Below are 22,346 nucleotides of genomic sequence, written 5' to 3'. Positions count from 1 at the left end.
CTATTTATTAGTAAACCAGTTGTGCTGTAGACTGAATTGTATAGCTGAAAGAAACTTTATTGCATTTGTTCAGTAAATATTTATTAAGAGCGTATCATGTGCCACACTTTCTTTGCATGAATCTCTGCCTTCTTGGAGCTTTCATTCTGTTAGGGAGACACAGGCAGAAGGCAGAGCAATAAAGAAAAGCTAGGATGTGAGCTCTTGGTGAACACTGAGACCGGTAGTGCTGGTGAGTTGTTGTTGTGAGAGGAGAGGACACTTGTGTGAGGACTCAACGGAAGTGAGGAAAAATACAAAGGTGTATGTTTTTATATATACATAATCCCTCACCTGTTTTTAGTACATTCATAAGCCATTTGCTGTAAATTGTATATTACTCCTACTTAGAGACATACCTTTTGGAAGTTGTATGTTTCTTTTAAAAACAATTACATAGCATTTACTGCTATTAGGGTCCTGATTATAAATCATTAAGGATAATCATACATATTCCCTTACTCAGTTATCTGTAATAACTTCACATTGCCTAGGAGTAAACTCCAAACTTGGCTCACTCCGGTAGCCACAGCACTTTTTTCCATTCTTCTCTCCACTTTTTTTTTTTTTTCAAAGAATCTTAAAATTTAGCTGAATTGTAGCACTCCCATTTTTTGAACCTGCCTTGTTTTTTCCACTTAGGGCTCATTTGCTCATTGCTCTCTCCACCAAAGGTAAACCGTCATCTGTTTGTGCCTGTCAACATCCCGCTCAGGTAGCAAAGTCTACCTCACTCGTCACTTCCACAAAGAGAGCCTTTCCTTGTTGTGTACCATGTGAAATTCTCCCCTCTGTAAACATCTTTATACTTAGGGTATTTTCATGGCACTTTGACCATTGCAAGCTTTTCATTAATCAGCTTTCGTACATCATTTCCTTATAGTATTTCTCACTGTGCATTAGATACATTAAGACTATTTGTACAGTGTTTAAGACTTTGTGGATTATTTTTCACATTATTTCATTAAACTTCTCTAAATTCTTACAGTTATAAGAGTTTGCTTATTGTAAATCCCCATTTTACAGATAAGGAAACAAACTCAGGATGGGTAAGTACCATATAGGTATTAAGGGATTCTAACTCTAATGTGGGGTTTCTGAGTCCAGATCCTGATTTTTCCTTTGCTCTATCATCCCCAGTGTCTAGTAAGTAGGTGGATGCCTGCAGATGTTTAAATTTTAAGTCTCAGTTACAATATGTAGCCAAAACACATTAACTGAATACCTCCTGTATTACTCAACTGTGTATTTAATATACTTTATTTAACTTAGAGCATAGTTTAGGCCTTGCGTTTCCTTTATATGAGTAATGAATTATGTTTATTTCCCCCCATCTTCATTTAGATGAACTGAAGCACATTATTGGGGCTGAGACAACACGGAAAGGTATTCTTCGTGTTTTTGAAATGTTTCAGCACAACCAGTTAAATAGGAGAATGGTTTATGTCTTCCTGGAAGGCTTTTTGGAAACCTTATTTCCACAGTATAAATTTCGTGAACTTTTCAACAAACTGCATTCACGGTCAAAGCAGATACAGAAATATAAACAGAAACTTCAGACTACTCAAGCGCCTTCTTTACAGAAAAGGTGACACTCCAATCTATGAAGCTGGTGTTCATTTTGTCCAAGACTAATAATATGGACAGATCTTCTGGGGCTTAACTCATATACTGTTGTGTCGCACCAGTCTTTCAGTGTCTCAAAATAGTTATTAATACATCCATAGGACTGTGGTTCTTCTCATCCTCGTCTGTAATCCAGCCACTACCAAGAGAGATTTCTGTGTCTTAAATGATTTGGTGCATATTTTTGCAGCATTGAGAGGATACTGCCCCCTTCTCAAGCAAGAATGACGTTGGTCTCTTCCATTTCAGCCTAATCAGCATTCTCCAGCAATGACAAAGTGCCAGAATGTATATACGAAAGCTAAGGAAAGCACAAAACAATGGTTCACAGATAAACTGGCTAATTTGTTTAACACTGGGAAACTGAGCAGTGTATGACTTGGAGGGATTTGTTTTTTGCATAATAATTTTATAGGTCTTTATCAGAATTTTGATATAATGTGGATTAGCCAGGCGAATGATCTTTGCAACATCTGCTTCAGGTCTGGGGAAAGTGACAGGATGCCCTTAAAGTATGAAGTAACCTTATATCCTAATCACAGTTTTGTGACATAAAATAAAACCAATCAAAACCAGAATTTGATTGGATTTGTTATTCATTGGTATAAAACAAATTTTAATTGATTCTTATGTGCTTTGGGGCTCTATTTTGCTCTTATGGTACTCAATCATAAATTTTCTTCTGGTATTCTGTGTGCAAAAAGAAGCGTATAGTGGCGTTCTCACTTAAGTTTCAAAATTATTACAGGTTTCTTTATCTTTAAGAGATTACGGATTATACAATAGGGAGTATAATCTCTTGAAAGAACTGCCAAATACATTGTTGTTTTAAAAAATATGGAAATTAAAAAAAACACACTCTTGAAAGTTACAATATGATAATTTTAAATTGTGTGATCTAGACATACCTTAGGCGATTGCAAAAGTAGCAAATCAAAGGATTAAATGAGCTTAGTAGTCATATGTAAACATACAAATTCTTAATTCTATTACTGTGTATATATGAAAATAAATAATGAAAACAGAACTATAATATTTTTTAAAATATGCTTTTATTTATATTTTGCATAATGTAAAATTCTACTAAATAAAGCAAGTTGGCAAAACCCCTGGGTGTATACATTTAAATCCCTAAAATAATTTTATACCAACAACAACAAATTACCTTTTCCAGTTTTGGAGCCTCTGCATTTCTTATAGTTTCTCGTTCTCCATTTGTCCATCTTGGAAGTCTTCATATCCCTTGTATGCAGGATTTCTGCATAGTTTTAAATACTTACACTGACTAAGGGTTTGGGTATGTCAGCATTTTTTGTTTTAAAAATACTTAACACTACAACCTTAAAATAGTGAAGCTACTCATCAGACCACTGAGCCAAGATCCTGGTATTAAAAGAACGTCTGGGTGCTCAAGATAAAGGGACAGAGTATCAGTATCCCAGTTATTTGGGAGCTTTAAGATTGGAACAAGATGTTACTGTCTTGTTTTCACTGAGGTCCTACTTACAGAGTGAAGCCTAATAACAGAATAAAGCCTTCCTTTAAAGCTTTATAATAATCATATTTATTAATGATGCTGTTGTGCATACTTACAGTATGCATATATTCAGTATGTGTTGCATGTCTAAAGAAGTACGTAAATGAAATCCCTTTCATTGCAACTTGGAAATAAGAAAAGATCCTTATTGACTCTGATGGAAGAAATAGTATTTTTTCTTCTCATTGTGTCTCCCTGCTGAGGTCCCTCCCGATGCCCCAGGCTTTCAAAGTGAGGATTTGTGAAACACGTCTGTGGGAAGCATCGGCATGGCCACAAGTGCAATGATTTTCAAATATACCCTTGCCCATTTCAAGTATATTTTTGACATAAATAAGTCTAAGAGTAAACAAGAATTCATGTAAGAGCCTAGTGTGTACCTGTGAAAAGCATTTCCAGATAATGTGAGGAATGTTGGCCATCAACCAGGGAAAGAAAGGTCGTGCAAAATGGCAACTTTTCATAACAGAGCCCTGCAAGGTAACTGCAGTCATACCAAAAACTATATGAGTAAGTGGGTTTTTAAAACAATTTTTGTTGAAAGAGTTTATATTTCAGAAGCAGAAATGTCAAATGGTAGAGTCTATGTAAATGGCTGTGCGTCTTCTCCACGCACATCTGTGTTTTTACATCAGAGAGAGCTGTGGTCATGCTAAAATTAGAGATACGTTTTAATGACTTGGTCAAGCTGTATGTAAAATATTTAATCCATGTCAAGTACAGTGTACTACATTTAATAAAATTATTACATTTAATGCATTTATTGCATATATAAATATATACCTGAAGAGGCTTTAAGTCTTCGAATATTTGATTTTTGAATGTGTTTTTAAGTCAGTGGTGCCTTTAGGCAAGAACCTTCAAAATGAATCATATTTTGTTTGGGTTTTCTGATTTTTCAGGTAACATATAAACTATTTAGAAACCGTCACTACTAACTTCTAGTTTATTCACCTAAAAATTGATTGTATGATTTAAATATAGTGCTTAGCTGGGCATTTCCTACGATTAGGGTGTTCTGAATAGTTGCTGAAAAATTGTGCCATTGACCAATGGATGCACTTGGTTAGCCTTAATTTTTTTTTTTTAAAAAAAGTTAAAAACTTTCTTGTATATTTCAGTTCGCTCATTTTAAGTTTGTGCTGCTGGTGTTTGGGGGAAAATCAGTTAAGTGCTACCAGAAAGTGTATCAATTTTTTAAAAATTAAGAACAATATAAATTTCACAATTTAAAATTTTAATTTTGTGCAATATTTTCATTTAATGCATGTGTATTTGAGTAATTGTAAAATAAATGAATTTTTAATGTTTTGAGATCTAGTTTAAACTGTTTCTTAACCCAACAACTTACATTCCGTTGTTGCTGCATCCTTTTATTTAAGGACTTGTTTTAAAAGTCTTTTTTGTCACTCCTTGTAAAATTATTTTGTTATTAGTAAATTTTGCTTATAGGAGCATGGCTCCTGTACTACAAGGGAAAAATATAAAGAGCACATCTTAGTATTATAGTTGTTAAAAGATAACTTGTGCATATCATTGTACAGTAAATGTCAACTGTGTGCCTAACCTATCAATACTTTCCTTCTTTAACAAAGAAGAAACAATCAGAATGTCAGTTATTTTTATTGAACTAAAAAGAAGATTAAAGTTTTTATTTGGTTTGCGTTATGTTCTGTCCATTAGAAAATACTAATAAAGTATTAACAAACCTTTTTGTTGAATTTATTTAGTAGTGTTGTATTTTTATTACTTAAAAAAAAAAATGCTTGCTCAGTGGTCTTTTAGTATCTGTGTATATTTTCCTTTCTTTTCATTTTATCAACCAAGCAGTTCAAGTTCCAGATTGATAGAAGAGCTGTTGAGTGATTACCAACAACTAATTGAATTTAATATTTCCATTTTATGGGGCAAGTAATTTACTACCATAATGTTAAGGAAACTTCATACAAAATTAGAAAGTCATTTCCTCATTGAGAAAGATCTATAATAAGTAATCCATTAACAGTTTTTATTTGATCTCATTTTTAATTCATAGTCTTCCTAATATTTTAGATGTTTCAGTTCTAAAGGCAATAGACTCAGTACTCAACATGGCTATGTCTGGGTGGTCATAATATTCTCAGTCTTCTTATATCTGTATAGACTTCTCAGACATCAACTGTGAGTACTTTTACCCTACTAGGGACAGGTATAGTATTTGTTAAAGTGCACACTGTAAAATATTGGTCCCCTTTACGATGTTTCTGAGCAGTAATATACTTATATGTAACTTATGCAAGTCTACATACTATTCAAAACCCTATGTTCCTTTACAATCCAAGTGATAATATCAAAGTTTCTGAAAATTTCTGTAATAAATGAGTCTGTTTAATTTTGTTTACCTAACTTCCCAAACTTAACCACAGAATTTTTTGTCATATGCACCTTAATTAATAGCTTGAGGATAATGTTCCCAAGGAACATGATTTGAGAAATCGTAGATGGGGAGGAAAAAAAGGTGAAGCATCTTTAATTAGGGAATATAAACTCTAGACAGAAAAACCAGTGGACTTGGGCCACAAAGTTTTATTTGTAGCCTATCATTCCAATGGAAAGTTGAATCTTTGGAAGATAAAGGAGAATATGAAAAATTAACAGGTTGTTAAATAGAAGCTTTAGAGTTTAATTCGACCCTGGGTACCAGAATAATGAACTCAGTAAGGGATAATATAGTATGTCCCGTGAGGAGTGGGAAAGATACTTGCCAAGGATCTTGCTAGTGTGGTCAAAAGGGTATTACTAGCAAGTGCAGAGAGGAAAGAGGAATGTGATACATTTCAGTTTTTAAAATGTGTACCAGACATTGGCCCATATATACTGGCAGATACTTGGCCTGGGCAAACTTGAAGCAGCTGAGAACCCAGAACTTCACAAGAAAAAAAAAAAAAATAACACGGGGCACCTGGTTGGCTCAGTTGGTTAAGTGTCCGACTTCAGCTGAGATCATGATCTCGTGGTTCGTGGTTTTGAGCCCTACATTGGGCTCCATGCTGACAGCCCAGAGCCTGGAGCCTGCTCTGGATTCTGTGTCTCCCTCTCTCTCTCTGGCCCTCCCCCACTTGTGCTCTGTCTCTCATAAATAAAAACATTAAAAAAAATTAACTCATTTACCAATTCACAGTGTATGAGAAATGCATGAAATACGGTATTTTAACGTAAGTGGGTAAACATGACCTTTCACGTATCAGGTGGAATAAAAGTAGGACTTTGAACTGGAAGTCCCAAAGGCCACCCCCTGGCAATTCACTGGAAGAGCTGACAGGACTCCAAGCATATGGTCCTACTCACAGCTAAGATTTATTACAGCAAAAGGCTATGTAGAACAAGATCAAAGGAAAAGGATGCCTGGCACAAAGTCTGAGGGAAACCTCATGAGCTTCGAAAGTTCCCTTACAAATGAAGTCTTGCAGAATACACTTAATTCCCCTGCAGCAATGAATTGTGACAACACGTGAACCATTGCTCATTCAAGATTGATTTTTATTGGGGAGAGGTCCTGTAGGCACCCTCTGCATGGTATGTACCAAAATTCTGGACTCCCTGCAGGAAAGCACGTGTTCTGTACGAGCCATATATTTCGTACAAATAGTTGAGGCATAATGAGCCACTTTTATCAGTTTAGGGAATGGTAGGAATGCTTCCAAAATCTAACTTCTCAGATACCTGAGAACAAGGGCCAATCTTGCAAGCAGGGTTTTCAAAGGACAGCAGTCCTACCTGCTATGTTAACTTTTTTTTTTTTTTTTTGCATACCTATATATCTTGATGCAAAGAAATGGCTAAGAGTAAAAAAAAAAAAAAAAGATTTGCACTGAAAGTAAGATTTATCCTCCTGTAGAAGCCTCTATACCTAGAGGTGGAAACAGTAGAGAGAATTCAGATGTAGATAAAAGGGAAAAAAGATCAAATGATATAATATGGATATATACTCCCAAGAAGCTTGAGGAACAGATTTGTGTATTTCCAATAAAGACTCCCATAGCACCCAGTTACTTAGTATTTCATAATCAAAATGACTTTTTGAGGTGTAATACTGTTCTCCAGTTTATAGATGGGAGTCATTTACCCCAAATTTCACAGCCGTTAAGTGTGAGGATGAAATCTCCACGGTGGTGGTCTGGGTGGTGGTCTGATTGTAGTGTGTGCCACGGTTTCTCAGTAGTGCTGCTGATATTTCAGGCTGCATATTTGATGGAGCTGTCCTGTGCACGATGGGATCTTTATCAGCCTCCCTGGGCCCTACGCACTTGATAATTCCAGTAGCACTACCCCTCACCCCCAGTTATGATAACCAAGAATGACTCCAGACACTGCCAAGTGATGTCTGGGGCGAAACTGCTCCCAGTTGAGAGCCACTGATATGCTGTCAGAGAGACAGTCTTTTCTCCATAAGCAAACAGCCAACAAATGTGTGGCTTCCCTTGTATGGAGACTGTAAAGGGGATGCCTAAGTCTGCGTTAAGAGGAGGGGAAGGCCAGGGACTGGCATCAAAACTAAGTATTTTACTTTACTTAAGGAAGCATCCAATAGTTGAGGGGTGGGGGAAGAAAATAAAGGGATTTTGCAACCTGAGAAAACAGCGTTTTTCTTGAGGATGTGAAATGAATGGTTATATGAGAAAATTGCCATGATCAGGCTATTAACTAAGGAACACTGATGTTGTGGGATATTTTTCTTTTAGATACCTACTGACCTTTTTATTTTGTGAGCCAGCCCTTCTAGGGCCTGAAAATTCCCTTGCAGTCTTTGTAAACACCTTTCCCTAATGCTCTTGTTTCTTGAGTTTTCCTTTGACAGGTGCAAAGCCCACTGAGATGCCCAGGTGACTCACCTAATGCACTGACTTCACCTTTAGGGATGAACCTCATTAAACAATTACAGCTTTTATCCCTGCTGTTTTCTTTTTCTTTCCCTCTGCTTCTTTTTCTGGGTCTTGGTCAAGTCCAGTTCTGGTTTTGATTAAGTGCACAGCTGCTTTATTTCTCCATTGGTTGAAGCAATGTTGAGAAGCTGGTTTTTGCCGTCTCATCTTCTGATTGTCTATCAAGCAGCCAGTTGTCTTTTTTGTTTGCCGGTTTTGAGGATTCTTAGTATCATACTGACATTTTAGTAGGGCTGGGAGCTGGTCACACCTGTGAGATTAGGACGAGCTTGTTGCAGCCCACAGGTGTTTCTACTGGCAGAAGTAGACCACTCCATCTTGTTTGTCTTACTCATACAGTACTACAAGCTTAAAAAAGAAAAAAAAAAAAAGACAAGAAAATGTTTTCGTGCCTGTGGGAAAGGGAGCACCTTCCCGCAGTCCTTCTTGCCTCTCAACTCCCTCCTTCCAAAGCTGCTGTAGTGAATTGGTGAGTTTTGCTCTTTATTTTTGATTCAGGATGCAGTGGTAAAAGTGAGGCTGCTGGTTGTGTGTGTGTGTGTGTGTGTGTGTGTGTAGATGGAGAAGAAAAATGCCTTTTCTCTTAATATAAAAGAAAGTTGGCCTTTTACAAATTGTTTGTGACACTGTATTTGTCGCTGGCATTTACCCACTTCATTGCCTCAACTTCTGGAAATTAATTGGGCATAAAAATTGATCGCACTATTGGGAATATCTAATGTAAAAATACAGATTAACCATCAAATAGGAGAGAACACATACGAAGATTTTTAAAAAATGGAAATTAGTTTCACTGGCTTTAGGGTAGAGTTGAGACTTAGGAATTTTCCTTGGTTTTTATAACAGTTATTTCAATGAGTATGTATGCATGACAGAATGGGACTGCAGATTGAAAGAAAGATTACTTTTGGCTTGTCAGGAGCTTCATGACTTTATATGCAACCTGAAGAATGCTGAGTAGCCTGATTTTTCTTGCTCATTAAAAAAAATTTAAATGTTTATTATTTTTTTTTATATTGTATTTATTTTTGATAGAGACAGAGCACAAGTGGGGTAGGGGCAGAGAGAGAGAGGGAGACACAGAATCCGAAGCAGGATCCAGGCTCTGAGCTATCAGCACAGAGCCCAACGTGGGGCTCGAACCCACAAACTGTGAGATCATGAACTGAGTTGAAGTTGGACGTTTAACCGACTGAGTCACCCAGGCGCCCCTCTTGATCATTTCTTTAAAAACAAAAAAAACCTGGGGCGCCTGGGTGGCGCAGTCGGTTAAGCGTCCGACTTCAGCCAGGTCAGGATCTCGCGGTCCGTGAGTTAGAGCCCCGCGTCGGGCTCTGGGCTGATGGCTCAGAGCCTGGAGCCTGTTTCCGATTCTGTGTCTCCCTCTCTCTCTGCCCCTCCCCGGTTCATGCTCTGTCTCTCTCTGTCCCAAAAATAAATAAACGTTGAAAAAAAAACAAAAAAACCAAAAAAACCTTTAATGAACCAGATGACTATATGAAAGATACTCAATTATAAAGTATTAAATTTAATGAAGCTCCTACTTTGATTGCATAAGTTGCCTAGGACTTAATATAAATTAAAAATAAAGGAACCAAATAAGTTTCAGGGAGAAAATGTCAACAAATAGTCCAGTGGATAAGTTTGCTAGTTCTTTAAGGAAACTCGAATTCTTGCTGAAGAAGGTGGGTACAAAAAGCTTGTCATTCTTTAAGTTAATGGCCTTAATACAAGATAAGAAACAAAAGCATGCATCAGTTATCAAATAAAAGAACAATGCTAAGAACTTGTTTTAATAATTAGGTATATAAATGTAGAAAAAGTCAGAAAATATACCTAAATGAAGTGAATAATTAGACAAATAATTTTAATAATTATGGTTTAAATGTTGGTTTTAATAATTTTGGTTTAAAACATCTACATGTCTTCACTTTAGTGTTAAAAGTAATATTACGCTGAAGTTTCTAATTATTAAAAAATTTGGATATGTTTTCCTATGTAAAGCCCAATTTGAGTGCCTTGAATTTCCTATGCTGATTTAATGGATCAAGTAAGTTATCTTTGTCTCCACAAAACTTTTAGGTTATGAAAACGTAGAAGTTGTGTTTGACTAATTTAGTAGTTTTCAAATGGGAGTGAATTTACCTTTTCATGCAACATAAGGGAATATCTGGACATTTTTGATTCTCGGGACCAGAGAAGTTGCTAGTAGCCTCTTAATAAGTAGAGGCCAGGAATGTAGCTAAACATCCTATCATAGCCCATGACAAAGAACTTTCTGGTCCAAAACATCAATAGTACTGAGGATGTAAATCACTGAGCTGAATAAAATTATTATGGCTTTATAAAAAGACTTTAATCTTCTGATGGCTTCAGATCATAAAACAGTGTTACACAGAGAGTTACTATGTTTAAAATGACTATGTAAAATTTTTTTCATATTGTTTTTGAAATTCATGTATGTTGTTACATGTATCAATAACTCATGCTTTTTATTGTTGTTAATGTTCCATAATATATATATGGACAACAACAATTGTTTTATCTACTCATCAGTTGAAGGACACTGGGTTATTTCAAGACCTCGGTAATTATAAATAAAGCTACTATAAGCATGGTTGTATAATAAAGAATTTGACCTCTATCTATCCTTTGTTGCTGACTCTGGAAGACTCTAAATTCATGGAATTTCCCTTGTAATAGGAGTGTTTTTGTTATTCATGAGCCCCTTAGAGCACCTGAGTCATGCTAAGGCGATGAGTTGACTTAGGAAGGGAGCTGATCTCCAGAAAGATCAATCACATGATGAGGAGGTTTGGGACTTAGAGCCAGCTGACCTTTGGTGAGGAGAGGGGGGACTTGATATTGAGTTTCATTACATGGCCAGTGATTCAGTCATCCATGACTCTGTCATGAAACTCCAATACAAACTGTGGACTTCAAAGCTCACTAGAACTTCCTGGTTGAACAACAAACATACTATTGTGCTAGTAGTTTGACCCACCTTTATTCTACGGGAAGGGGGCAAGAAAGATCAGCATTGTGGAACCTCACAGAACTCATCCTATGTGCCTCTTTATTTGACTGTCCTGATTTATATCCTTGATAGTAAAAGTGTCATCATAATTATAGTGCTTTTCTGAATTCTGTGAATAGTTCTAGTGAATTACTGAAACAAGAGGTTGTTGGAACTCCTGGATTCATAACCAGTTTATCAAAAGTACAAGTGGCCTGGGCACTCCCAAATGTGGTTGGCATTAGGATTAAGGGCAATCTTGTTGGAGACTGTGCCTTTAAACCTGTAGAATATGATGATAACTCTGAATGATTAGCGTTAGAATTGTATTGCAGTATATCAACTGGGGGCAGAATAAGCCTTCACATACAGGTGTTTGTGCATATGCTTTCATTCTCTTGGGTAAGTACCCAGGAGAGGCATTGCTAGGTTCTTTGATAAATATATATATATATATTTTTTTTTTTTCCAAAATTGCCAAACTGTTTTTTTAAAGTGGTTGTATGTAGCATTTTGTGTTCCCACTAGTGATTTGTTACAGTTTCAGTTTCTCTGCATCCTTGTCAGCACTGGGTATTATAAAGCTTTTTTTTTTTTTTTATGATTTTACTTTTAAGTAATCCCTCTACCCAAACATGGGGTCAAACTCATGACACTGAGATCAAGAGTCATGTGCTCTACTGACTGAGACAGCCAGGTGCCTGTGGCTTTCCTTTTTTTTTTTTTTTTTTAAGTTTAGGCATTTTACTGGTTGTGTCTCATTGTCTCTTAGTGTGGCTTTAATATGCATTTCCCTGCTGACTAATATTTTATGTACCTTTTCATATACTTATTTGCCATCCTATCTCTTCCTTTGTGAAGTGTATACTCAAATCTTTTTAACAGATGTGTATTTTTCAAAGGATTTTCTCCTTGTTTGTGGCTTATCTTTTAATTTCCTTAACAGTCTCTTTTGAAGAGTAGATTTTAATACATTTTAATAAAGTGTCATTTATCAGTTTTTCCTTTTTTATTCTTCTGTCTTATCTAAGAAAACTTTCCTTAATACCACAAAGGTAATCTCTTTCAGAAGTTTCATAGTTTTAGGTTTTACATATATTTCAGTCTGCATTCCATCTCAAATTAAGTTAGTGTATGATGTGAGGTATGAGTTGAGGTTCCTCTTTTTCTGCATATTGATAGACAATTATTACTGCACCACCACTGCAGAAACTATCCTGTTCCCCATTGAATTATCTTGGCACTTTTGTTGGATGTCAGTTGGCCATAAATATGTGATTCTATTTCTAGATTTCTATTCCATGGATCCATATATTCTTTGGCCAACATCATACGTTATAGTTTTAGAGTAAATCTCAAAATTAAATTACATGAACCCTCTGACTTGGTTTTGTTTTCTTCAAAATAGTTGTAGCTATTTAGGCTCCTTTACTTCTCCTTACAAATTTTAGAATGAGCTTGTTTGAAAAACAAAACAAAGACAAAAAACCCTACTAGGATTTTGAGTGGGATTACATTTAATCAATAACTCATTGAGGTAAGAATTGGCATCTTAATATTGAATCTTCCAATCCATGAATATGGTATGATTTCTCTCCTCAGTGTTTTATAGTTTCATGGACCAAGTATTTTACATATTTTGCTAGATTTAATCTGTTTCATGTTTTTTTAAAATGTTATTGGAGGGGCGCCTGGGTGGCGCAGTCGGTTAAGCATCCGACTTCAGCCAGGTCACGATCTCGCGGTCCGTGAGTTCGAGCCCCGCGTCAGGCTCTGGGCTGATGGCTCGGAGCCTGGAGCCTGTTTCCGACTCTGTGTCTCCCTCTCTCTCTGCCCCTCCCCCGTTCATGCTCTGTCTCTCTCTGTCCCAAAAATAAATAAAAAACGTTGAAAAAAAAATTAAAAAAAAATAAATAAAATGTTATTGGAAATAGTATTATATTTTAACTTCCAGCTGTTCATTGTTAGTATATAGAAATGTGATGTTTTATGTTGACCTTATTTTCTGTGATCTTACTAAACTCACTAAAGATTCTTTGGAATTTTCTACATGATAATCACATATTCTGTTAATATAGGCAGTTTCAAACTCTTTCTAATCTATAAGCTTCCTCTCTCTCTCCCTTTCTCTCTTTCTCTCTCTCTCTCTCTCTCTCTCTCTTGCTTTACTTCTCTGGCTCAGAACTTTAGTATTTTGCTGAATAGGAATGATGAGAGAGGATGTCCATGCCTGTTTTTTCACCAGTAAATTTAGAGGTGAGCTTGGTAGGTTTGATCACAAATGGATGGTTTTTAGTGATATGCTTATTGTTTTTAGACTGGTGAATTAAATAGATGATTTCCTAATGTTGAATAGACCTTCCATTCCTGTGATTAACCTCAGTTGGTCACAATTTATTATCCCTTTTATAAATTGTTGCATTTTAACTGCTATTACTAACATTTTTTACAGTTGTGATCATGAGGGATATTAGTCACTGATTCTCTTGCAAAGTCTGGTCTTGGTAACAAGGATAATGATTTCATAAAATGAGTTGGGAGGTGTTCCTTTTATTTTTTTATATTCTGTAAGAATGTGTGTAAAATTGGTATTATTTCTTCCAAAATGTTAGAAATTACCTGTGGGGTCAGAGTCCTGGAGTTTTCTTATGTATAAAATTTTGAACTATGAATTCACTATCTTATATAGATAGAGAATTATTCACATTGTCTCTTCTTGAGAAAATTTTGGTAGTTGACATCTTTTAAGGAATTTGTCCATTTCATCTCAGTCAAGGTTTTTCAACCAAAGTGACATTTGGATAGGATAATTCTTTGCTGTGGGAGGGTGTCCTTTGAGTGATCGAGTGTTTGGCGGCATCCCAGGTCTCTACGTACTAGATGGCAGGAACAAGCCCCCCATTTGTGACAACCCAAAATGTCTTCAGACACATGTCCCCTGTTGACTGAGAACCACTGATTTAAGTTGTCAAATTCGTTGTCATAATGTTTCTTGTGATATTCTCTATCTTTTAATGTATGTATGAGCTGAAGGAATTTTCTCTTTGATCTCTGATGTTGGTAATTTGTGTCTTTTCTTCTTCTCCCTCTCCTTCCCTCCTTCCTCTCTCTATCTTTTTTCTCTTATCAGATTGGCTAGAGTTTCATTAATTTTCTTAGAGCTACTTTTGATTTCATTTGATTTGGTTTCATTTGATTTTCTCTTCTACTTTTTTGCTTTCAATTGTATTTATTTAGGCTTTTGTCTTTATGTCTCTCCTTCTTGATTTCAGTTTATTTCCTCCTCCATTTGTAGTTCCTTAAAGTAGAAGCTTAGATTATTTCCTAATATATTCATTTAATATTATTATAAATTTCCCTCTAAGTGTGCTTTAGTTTCACCCCATACATTTGGGATTGTTTTCTATTTATTTTCATTCAATTCAAAAGGTATTTTATTTGACTCCTTTCTTCCATGAGTTACTTAGAAGTGTATTTAATTTCTAAACATTTTGGGATTTTCCATATATATGCTATTGATTTCTAGTCTATTCCATTTTGGTTAAAGAACACTATATACTTGCCATTGTTTTTAACTTTTCTGGGATTTATCTTGGTGAATCTTTCATGTGCCATTGAAAAGAATGTATATTCTGTTGTTACTGGGTGGAGTATTCAATCATTGTTGGTTAGGTCTTTGGTTGTACTGCTCAGGCCTGCATCTATACCGTGTTTTATTTCTGCTTGGTCTTTCAATTACTAAAATGGGAGTGGTTGAAGTCCCCAGTCACAGTTGTGAGTCTGTTTCCTTTTAGTTCTATTAGGTTTCGCTTCATGTCATTGAAGCTTTGTTTCATGCATAGTGACGAATTGCCCCATTTATCATTGCCTAATGCTTCTCTTTATCACTCATGATATTAGTTGTTCTGATGTCTACTTTGATAATAAGAAGACCTTAAAAAAAACCATACTGCAGGCTAGACTTAGGCCATGAGCCATAGTGTGTTCACTTCTGTTTTAAAGGTTTCTTGTTCACAAGACGTAGTTGACTCTTTTGTTGCTGGTTGGTTGGTTGATCTCTGCCACTTAATTTGGGTATTTAAATCACTTAAATTGTTTTAATTGTTGTTAAATTTAAATTTATCATCTTGCTAGTTGTTTTCTTTTTTTTTTCCATTTATTCTCTATTCCCTTTTTCGTCTTCTTTTGGATTGGTTTTTATGAATCTGTTTTATCTTTCCTAATGGCTTTTAGCTTTACTTCTTAAAAAAGAATAATAGTTCTAAAGTTTAAAATGGTTTTGTTTTTAATTTATGTGGAGAGAGAGAGAGAGAGAGAGGAAGGGGCAAAGAGAGATGGGGAGAGAATCTCAAACAGGCTCTGTGCTGTCAGCACAAAGCCTGATGTGGGGCTTGAACCCACAAACTATGAGATCATGACCTGAGCCGAAATCAAGCATCAAGAAGCTCAACCGAATGAGGCACCTATGTGCACTAGTTCTTCTAAAGTTTAAAATATATGTCTTTAGGGGCGCCTGGGCGACTCTCTCTCTTTCTCAAAAATAAGTAAACATTTATATAATATATATATGTATATATATGTATGCATATATATGTATATACACTATATATACAATGTATATACATTATATCTACATATACATTGTATATATTATATATACATTGTATACACATTGTAGACACATTGTATATACATTGTATATGCATTGTATATACATTGTATGCGTATATAAACATTTATATAACATATATGTATGCGTATATATATGTATGCATCTATATGCATATATATGTATATGTGTGTGTGTGTGTATATATATTTATATAAACTTTAACTTGTCACAGCTGTTTTAAAATCTGTAAGAATCGTATATTTCCAGTTTCTCCCTCCTTTATTGTTGTTTTATTTTACATTTCATTTTTACACATATTACAAGCCTTACAGCTAAATTCTTAATTATTTTACCTTAGCCAAATATTTCTTAAAGTGGCTAAAAACAAGGAAAAATACCATTTATACTTCGGTTCACTTGTGCCATTTCCAAAGCTTTCCATTTGTTTGTGCAAATCCAAGTTTCCGTCTGGTGATAATACTCCTGCCTCAGAAATTGTGATTTAACATTCCTTGTGATACACATCTCTTGCCATTGAGTTATCTCAGTTTTTGCTGTCTACTAAAGTCTTTACTTCACCTTAATTTTTGAACAATATTTTCATGTGCATACTATTCTGGGTTGATTCTGCTTTTTTTTTTTTCCCCTCCAGTACTATAAATATGCTACACCATGACTATAAAAACATCAGTGGTTGTCAGGGAGTTGGGAGGTGGAAAGGGAGGGATGAATAGGTGAAACAAAGGGGATTTTCTGGGGGCATCTGGGTGGCTCAGTCACTTAAGCCTCGTACTTTGGCTCAGGTCATGATCTCATAGTTCATGAGTTCGAGCCCCGTATAGGGCTCTGTGCTGACAGCTCAGAGCCTGAAGCCTGCCTCTGATCTGTGTCTTCCTCTCTGCTCCTTCCCTTCTCACACTCTGTCTTTCTCTCTCTCTCTCAAAAACAAAATCATAAGCATAAAAAAATTAAACAAAAGGGATTTTCTGGGTGAGGAAACTTTTCTTAATAAAACATATGGTGGATACACATCATTAGGCATATGTTAAAGCCCACAAAACTACACAATTCAAAGAGTAAACCTTAATTTAAAGTATGGACTATAGTTATGTAATCCATAGTTTACATGGTTAATATACATTAATAATGTACAGCATGGAATAATTAAAACTACATTATTTATTATATTATATAATAAGCAATTGTAACAATTGTTTAACACTAGCGCAAGATGTTAATAATAGGGAAAACTGTGCGGAGTTGGAGAGTGAAATGGAGAGGGGTGGGTATATCGAATTTTATGAACTATCTCTTAATTGTGTAAACCTAAAACTACTAACAAAAATAAAGCCTATTAATGATTTTTAAAAATACATTTTTAGAAATGTTTTTGTGTGAAAAGTCTGATGTAATTCTTTTGTTTGTTTCTTTACGTAGGTTGCATCTTTTTTTTTCTTTTTGCTAGTTGCCTTCAAGATTTTTTTTTCTTTGCTTTGGAGCATTTTATGATGTCTAGATTTTTGTGTGTGCATATGCCTGTGTACATGCATGTGATTTTCATCTTGCTTACTTACAACGCTTTTCTGAGCTTCTTGGATCTGGGATTTTACATATTTCATTATTCTTAGCAAAGATCTTCATATATTTTTTATTTCTTTTTCTCTTACTTTTTCTAGGACTCCGCTTACCCATATGTTTGATTGATTGGTATCCTACATTTCTGGGATTTATTCCCACTCTTTTTCTCTTTGTGTTCAATACAGGAGAGAGGATTTGATTGATTCATCCAATCAACATCCAGTTTAGGGGATTCCTTTTTTTTTTTTTTAATGTTTTTTTTTTTTTATTTCAAAGTGCAGGCTTTAATGAGAAAATTATTGCTTTTTTTTTTGTATATGAAATTTATTGACAAATTGGTTTCCATACAACACCCAGTGCTCATCCCAAAAGGTGCCCTCCTCAATACCCATCACCCACCCTCCCCTCCCTCCCAACCCCCATCAACCCTCAGTTTGTTCTCAGTTTTTAACAGTCTCTTATGCTTTGGCTCTCTCCCACTCTAACATCTTTTTTTTTTTTTTTCCTTCCCCTCCCCCATGGGTTCCTGTTGAGTTTCTCAGGATCCACATAAGAGTGAAACCATATGGTATCTGTCTTTCTCTGTATGGCTTATTTCACTTAGCATAACACTCTCCAGTTCCATCCACGTTGCTACAAAAGGCCATATTTCATTTTTTCTCATTGCCACGTAGTATTCCATTGTGTATATAAACCACAATTTCTTTATCCATTCATCAGTTGATGGACATTTGGGCTCTTTCCATAATTTGGCTATTGTTGAGAGTGCTGCTATGAACATTGGGGTACAAGTGCCCCTATGCATCAGTACTCCTGTATCCCTTGGGTAAATTCCTAGCAGTGCTATTGCTGGGTCATAGGGTAGGTCTATTTTTAATTTTCTGAGGAACCTCCACACTGCTTTCCAGAGCGGCTGCACCAATTTGCATTCCCACCAACAGTGCAAGAGGGTTCCCGTTTCTCCACATCCTCTCCAGCATCTATAGTCTCCTGATTTGTTCATTTTGGCCACTCTGACTGGCGTGAGGTGATACCTGAGTGTGGTTTTGATTTGTATTTCCCTGATAAGGAGCGACGCTGAACATCTTTTCATGTGCCTGTTGGCCATCTGGATGTCTTCTTTAGAGAAGTGTCTATTCATGTTTTCTGCCCATTTCTTCACTGGGTTATTTGTTTTTCGGGTGTGGAGTTTGGTGAGCTCTTTATAGATTTTAGATACTAGCCCTTTGTCCGATATGTCATTTGCAAATATCTTTTCCCATTCTGTTGGTTGCCTTTTAGTTTTGTTGGTTGTTTCCTTTGCTGTGCAGAAGCTTTTTATCTTCATAAGGTCCCAGTAATTCACTTTTGCTTTTAATTCCCTTGCCTTTGGGGATGTGTCGAGTAAGAGATTGCTACGGCTGAGGTCAGAGAGGTCTTTTCCTGCTTTCTCCTCTAAGGTTTTGATGGTTTCCTGTCTCACATTTAGGTCCTTTATCCATTTTGAGTTTATTTTTGTAAATGGTGTGAGAAAGTGGTCTAGTTTCAACCTTCTGCATGTTGCTGTCCAGTTCTCCCAGCACCATTTGTTAAAGAGGCTGTCTTTTTTCCATTGGATGTTCTTTCCTGCTTTGTCAAAGATGAGTTGGCCATATGTTTTTGGGTCTAGTTCTGGGGTTTCTATTCTATTCCATTGGTCTGTGTGTCTGTTTTTGTGCCAGTTTATTTATGTTTGAGAGAGAAAGAAGGAGAGACGGAGTGAGAGCGGGGGGAGGGGCAGAGAGAGAGAGAGACAGAATCTGGAGCAGGTTCCGGGCTCCAAGCTGTCAGCACAGAGCCCAGCCTGACTTGGGGATGAAACTCAGGAACTGCAAGATCATGACCCAAGCCAGAGTGGGACACTTACCTGACTGAGCCACCCAGGTGCCCCAGTTTAGGGAATTCCTATTGGGTGGAGATTTTAGAACAAACCACCTCAATAGTCATCATTGGGTTGGGAACCTTTCTTTGTCCGGTCATCTATGCCAATCCTTTATGGTATGGAGCATGGATGGCCTATATCTGATTGTCTCAGCAGGCATCAGAGGCAAGATTTCTGATAGAGGTAATATGCATGGCCAGCATCCCAAGTATGACAGACTTCTGTAACCAATACAGGTTACAAGGGAAAGCAAAGTAGGAAAAGTAAAATCATGCTTTGGAAAAGGGAAATCAAGATATTTTTCATGCTCCTGCCCTGAGTTACAGACATATTGTACAGAAGTTCATTCAACCTCTGGTGTCCATGAGTTCATAGGAGATAGTTACTTCCATTTTACCTAGAATTTTTATGAAGACTAGAAGAGAGTTACCCCTGAGAAGGCAGAGGAAAATTTAAATGACACCTAGAATCAAGTGGTTAATAATATACTGAAGATTAGATACCAGGTCTGGGTTCCTATTATAACAGTATCACACATTGCACCACAGCTACACTTGTCTGAAGTTGGTACATAGAAAACAGTTTTTAAGGAATTTACTAATTAATCCGCTCTGCTGAAGGGTAATTGTGGGGAAAGATAATCCTTTTTTAACTGTAGTGAGACTTCTCCCTTCCTGATTACTGCTCTTACTTATTGACTTGTACTATATGCAGTGAGGGAAAAGGGAAAGGACATTGGAATAAGACTGTCACGGCTAAGGTAGTAGTTCTATAACCCAGTGACTCTGTGACCCTGTCACTGACAAAAATCATTCTCGGGCAAAGACGAGTTGGAGACTCAGCTATGCTCATTCTTTTTTTTTTTTTTTTTTTTTTTTTTTTAATTTTTTTGAAAAACAGAGAGAGGCAGAGCACAAGGAGGGGAGGGGCAGAGAGAGAGGGAGACACAGAATCTAAAGCAGGCTGCAGGCTCTGAATTGTCAGCACAGAGCCCGACATGGGGCTTGAACCCACGAACTGTGAGATCATGACCTGAGCCGAAGTCAGAGGCTTAACCAACTGGGCCACCCAGGGCCTCCGATGAGCTCATTCTTGAATTCAAATGCTTTCAGGCACACATAATTGACGTATGGAGAGGTCCTGAGAACCTTCTGGAAAAGAATGTTTCCAAAGGAAAGAGGGAGTCTGGGTTAGAAGCTTGGTCAGATAACATTGCCCCAGTGATCTGAAAGGAACAGCAGTACTGAGAGCAGCATCTGAAAGAGGGGCCTTCCCAAAATTTCTGTAAAACCTTGGTGTAACATGGTGATTATTTAGGATTCATGTAACTGAGAGCATAGCTCAGAGAAGGAGCTGAGAGGTAAAGTCTCCTCACTTCCCCAGGAAAGCTTTGAGGCACTGTGGGCTCTGAAGAACAGAGCACATTTTGGGCACCTGTGAACCGCTGGCAAGGAGAGCTCTCGTGGGCATGAGCCCTAGCAAGGCTCTGGGCCCTGGTTCTTCCTGTATGCATTCTTCTGGGAATTGTTTTCCTGTTAGCCCAGTCATTGGTTAGTAATTTCTTTTTCTTTGGAGACTTTTTAACTGTTGGGTGTTAGGCTTCCTAGATGATATCTACAGATTCTTCGGCAGACCCATTTCTATTTTTTGAGTTATTGCTGAGCTTACAAATTACTTTGGGGGATTTTCTTAGGTGGAGAGAGAAAAATCAAACACTAAGTGGTAAAGAAATGAATGATTCTGTTCCTTCAGTCCATCTACCAGCTGGTATTTAGAACTACTCTCTCGTGTTGGTCCTATGAAGGCATGGGACCTCAACTTAGGGAATTAAATTTATTTCTATTGAGCAATAATCATGGAGATAAAGTTACCAAAGATCAGTTTACAAATTATAAAAAAATAACTTGGTACTTTTCACATCTTGTTCTTTTTTTTTTTAATGTTTATTTTGAGAGAGATGGGGGGAGCGGAGAGGCAGAGAAACAGGGAGACAGAGGACCTCAAGCATGCTCAGCACCATCAGCACAAACCTGACACATGGCTCGAACTGACAAGTCATGAGATCGTGACCTGAGCTGAAACCAAGAGTTGGACGCTCAACTGACTGAGCCACCCAGGTGCCCCAGTACTTTTTGCATCTTCTAATTCTGCATTTCAGAGTGTCCCTTAAGACTTTGATTCATAAGACTGTTCTGTATTGACTAAAGGTGTGCCTTTTCCTGAATAGTATCCTAGCTAGTGTTCAGTGAGTGCTCGACATTGAACTCCTTTACATAGCTTGCCTATTGTAATCCTTGAAAAATCTGCATGAGGTACTATTATCATTATTATCCCCATTCTATAGCAGCAGAGCCTCATTGACAGGAGCAAGGTATATAATCTGTGCATGGTCACACAGTTAAGACTCAGTTGAGCCAGAATTCCAAGTTGCTATGCCACCTTGCCTTTAAATAGTGAGGAAAATGCCACTGGGTGGAAAGCCAAGCTTGAAAGCATAGAGACTGAACCATGAATCACAGTGGGGACACATGGCCAGAACAAGAAAACCCACGGCCCATGATGTATGAGCATATGAGTTTGATTAATGGATGTGGGAGCCCCGAATACAGAACACTATGAAAAGGATAACCCCTGAAACATTGGGCTGCATGTAGGAAATGTAAGACATTATTAATGTTGCATATCAGTTAGTAGACCTGTTTCTATGAAGAGATGGTTGTGGATGCAGACCATTTCCTTTGAATTCTTATTCTTAACAATTCTTGTCCCCCTCCAATAATTTGGAAGGGAGTATGAATCTACAAATTGTCCTACAACCATAAGATCATACATTCAAATTGGCAGATTGACAAATTGGAATGCCAGTTTCAAGAAGAAATAAGATTTCCAAAGTTGCTTAGGTCAATGTTGCTTTGCAATCTGATACGCAATCTCATATCAGAAGGCCTACATAAGTTGTCCTGGGACTCAGTTGTGACTAAAGGACTGGTAGGAGCAGGCTTGCTGGAGCTCCCCTGGCACAAGCTGAAACACATTTTGAGATGAGAAATTTTTATAACCTCTAAGTACAGAGGTTTCAAGAATGATAGGCCTCAAGGGAAGAGTACGATGCCTAT

The 22,346-nt window shown here is 36.8% G+C and overlaps 1 protein-coding gene and 1 long non-coding RNA gene across 4 annotated transcripts in view; one reads left to right on the top strand and one right to left on the bottom strand.

Moving 5' to 3' along the window:
• The window catches only part of SNX13 (sorting nexin 13), a 133,993-nt gene extending 129,066 nt beyond the window's left edge, over positions 1-4,927 (top strand). For 2 of the 3 annotated variants that reach the window (XM_047096695.1, XM_047096694.1), the window contains one exon: positions 1,384-4,927. In XM_047096695.1, the coding sequence (XP_046952651.1) occupies positions 1,384-1,631 (248 nt within the window). In that variant the 3' untranslated portion in view covers positions 1,632-4,927. The remainder of the gene's footprint in view (positions 1-1,383) is intronic. The other variant, XR_006965231.1, reaches the window with a different exon arrangement.
• LOC124524423 (uncharacterized) lies at positions 60-2,972 on the bottom strand. Its single transcript, XR_006965232.1, has 2 exons — positions 2,831-2,972; positions 60-1,966 (listed from the first exon to the last, which is right to left on the bottom strand). It is a non-coding gene; the product is annotated as an uncharacterized LOC124524423 (long non-coding RNA).
• Positions 4,928-22,346: the final 17,419 nt, after the last annotated feature.

This window comes from Lynx rufus, unplaced genomic scaffold, assembly GCF_022079265.1.
Source record: "Lynx rufus isolate CCGP_SWC_20201006 ecotype Redwood Valley unplaced genomic scaffold, mLynRuf1.p SCAF_4, whole genome shotgun sequence".
In the NCBI taxonomy this organism is placed as follows: Eukaryota; Metazoa; Chordata; class Mammalia; order Carnivora; family Felidae; genus Lynx; species Lynx rufus.
The sequence above is the reverse complement of the archived record's forward strand: the minus strand, read 5'-3'. Positions and strand labels throughout refer to the sequence as shown.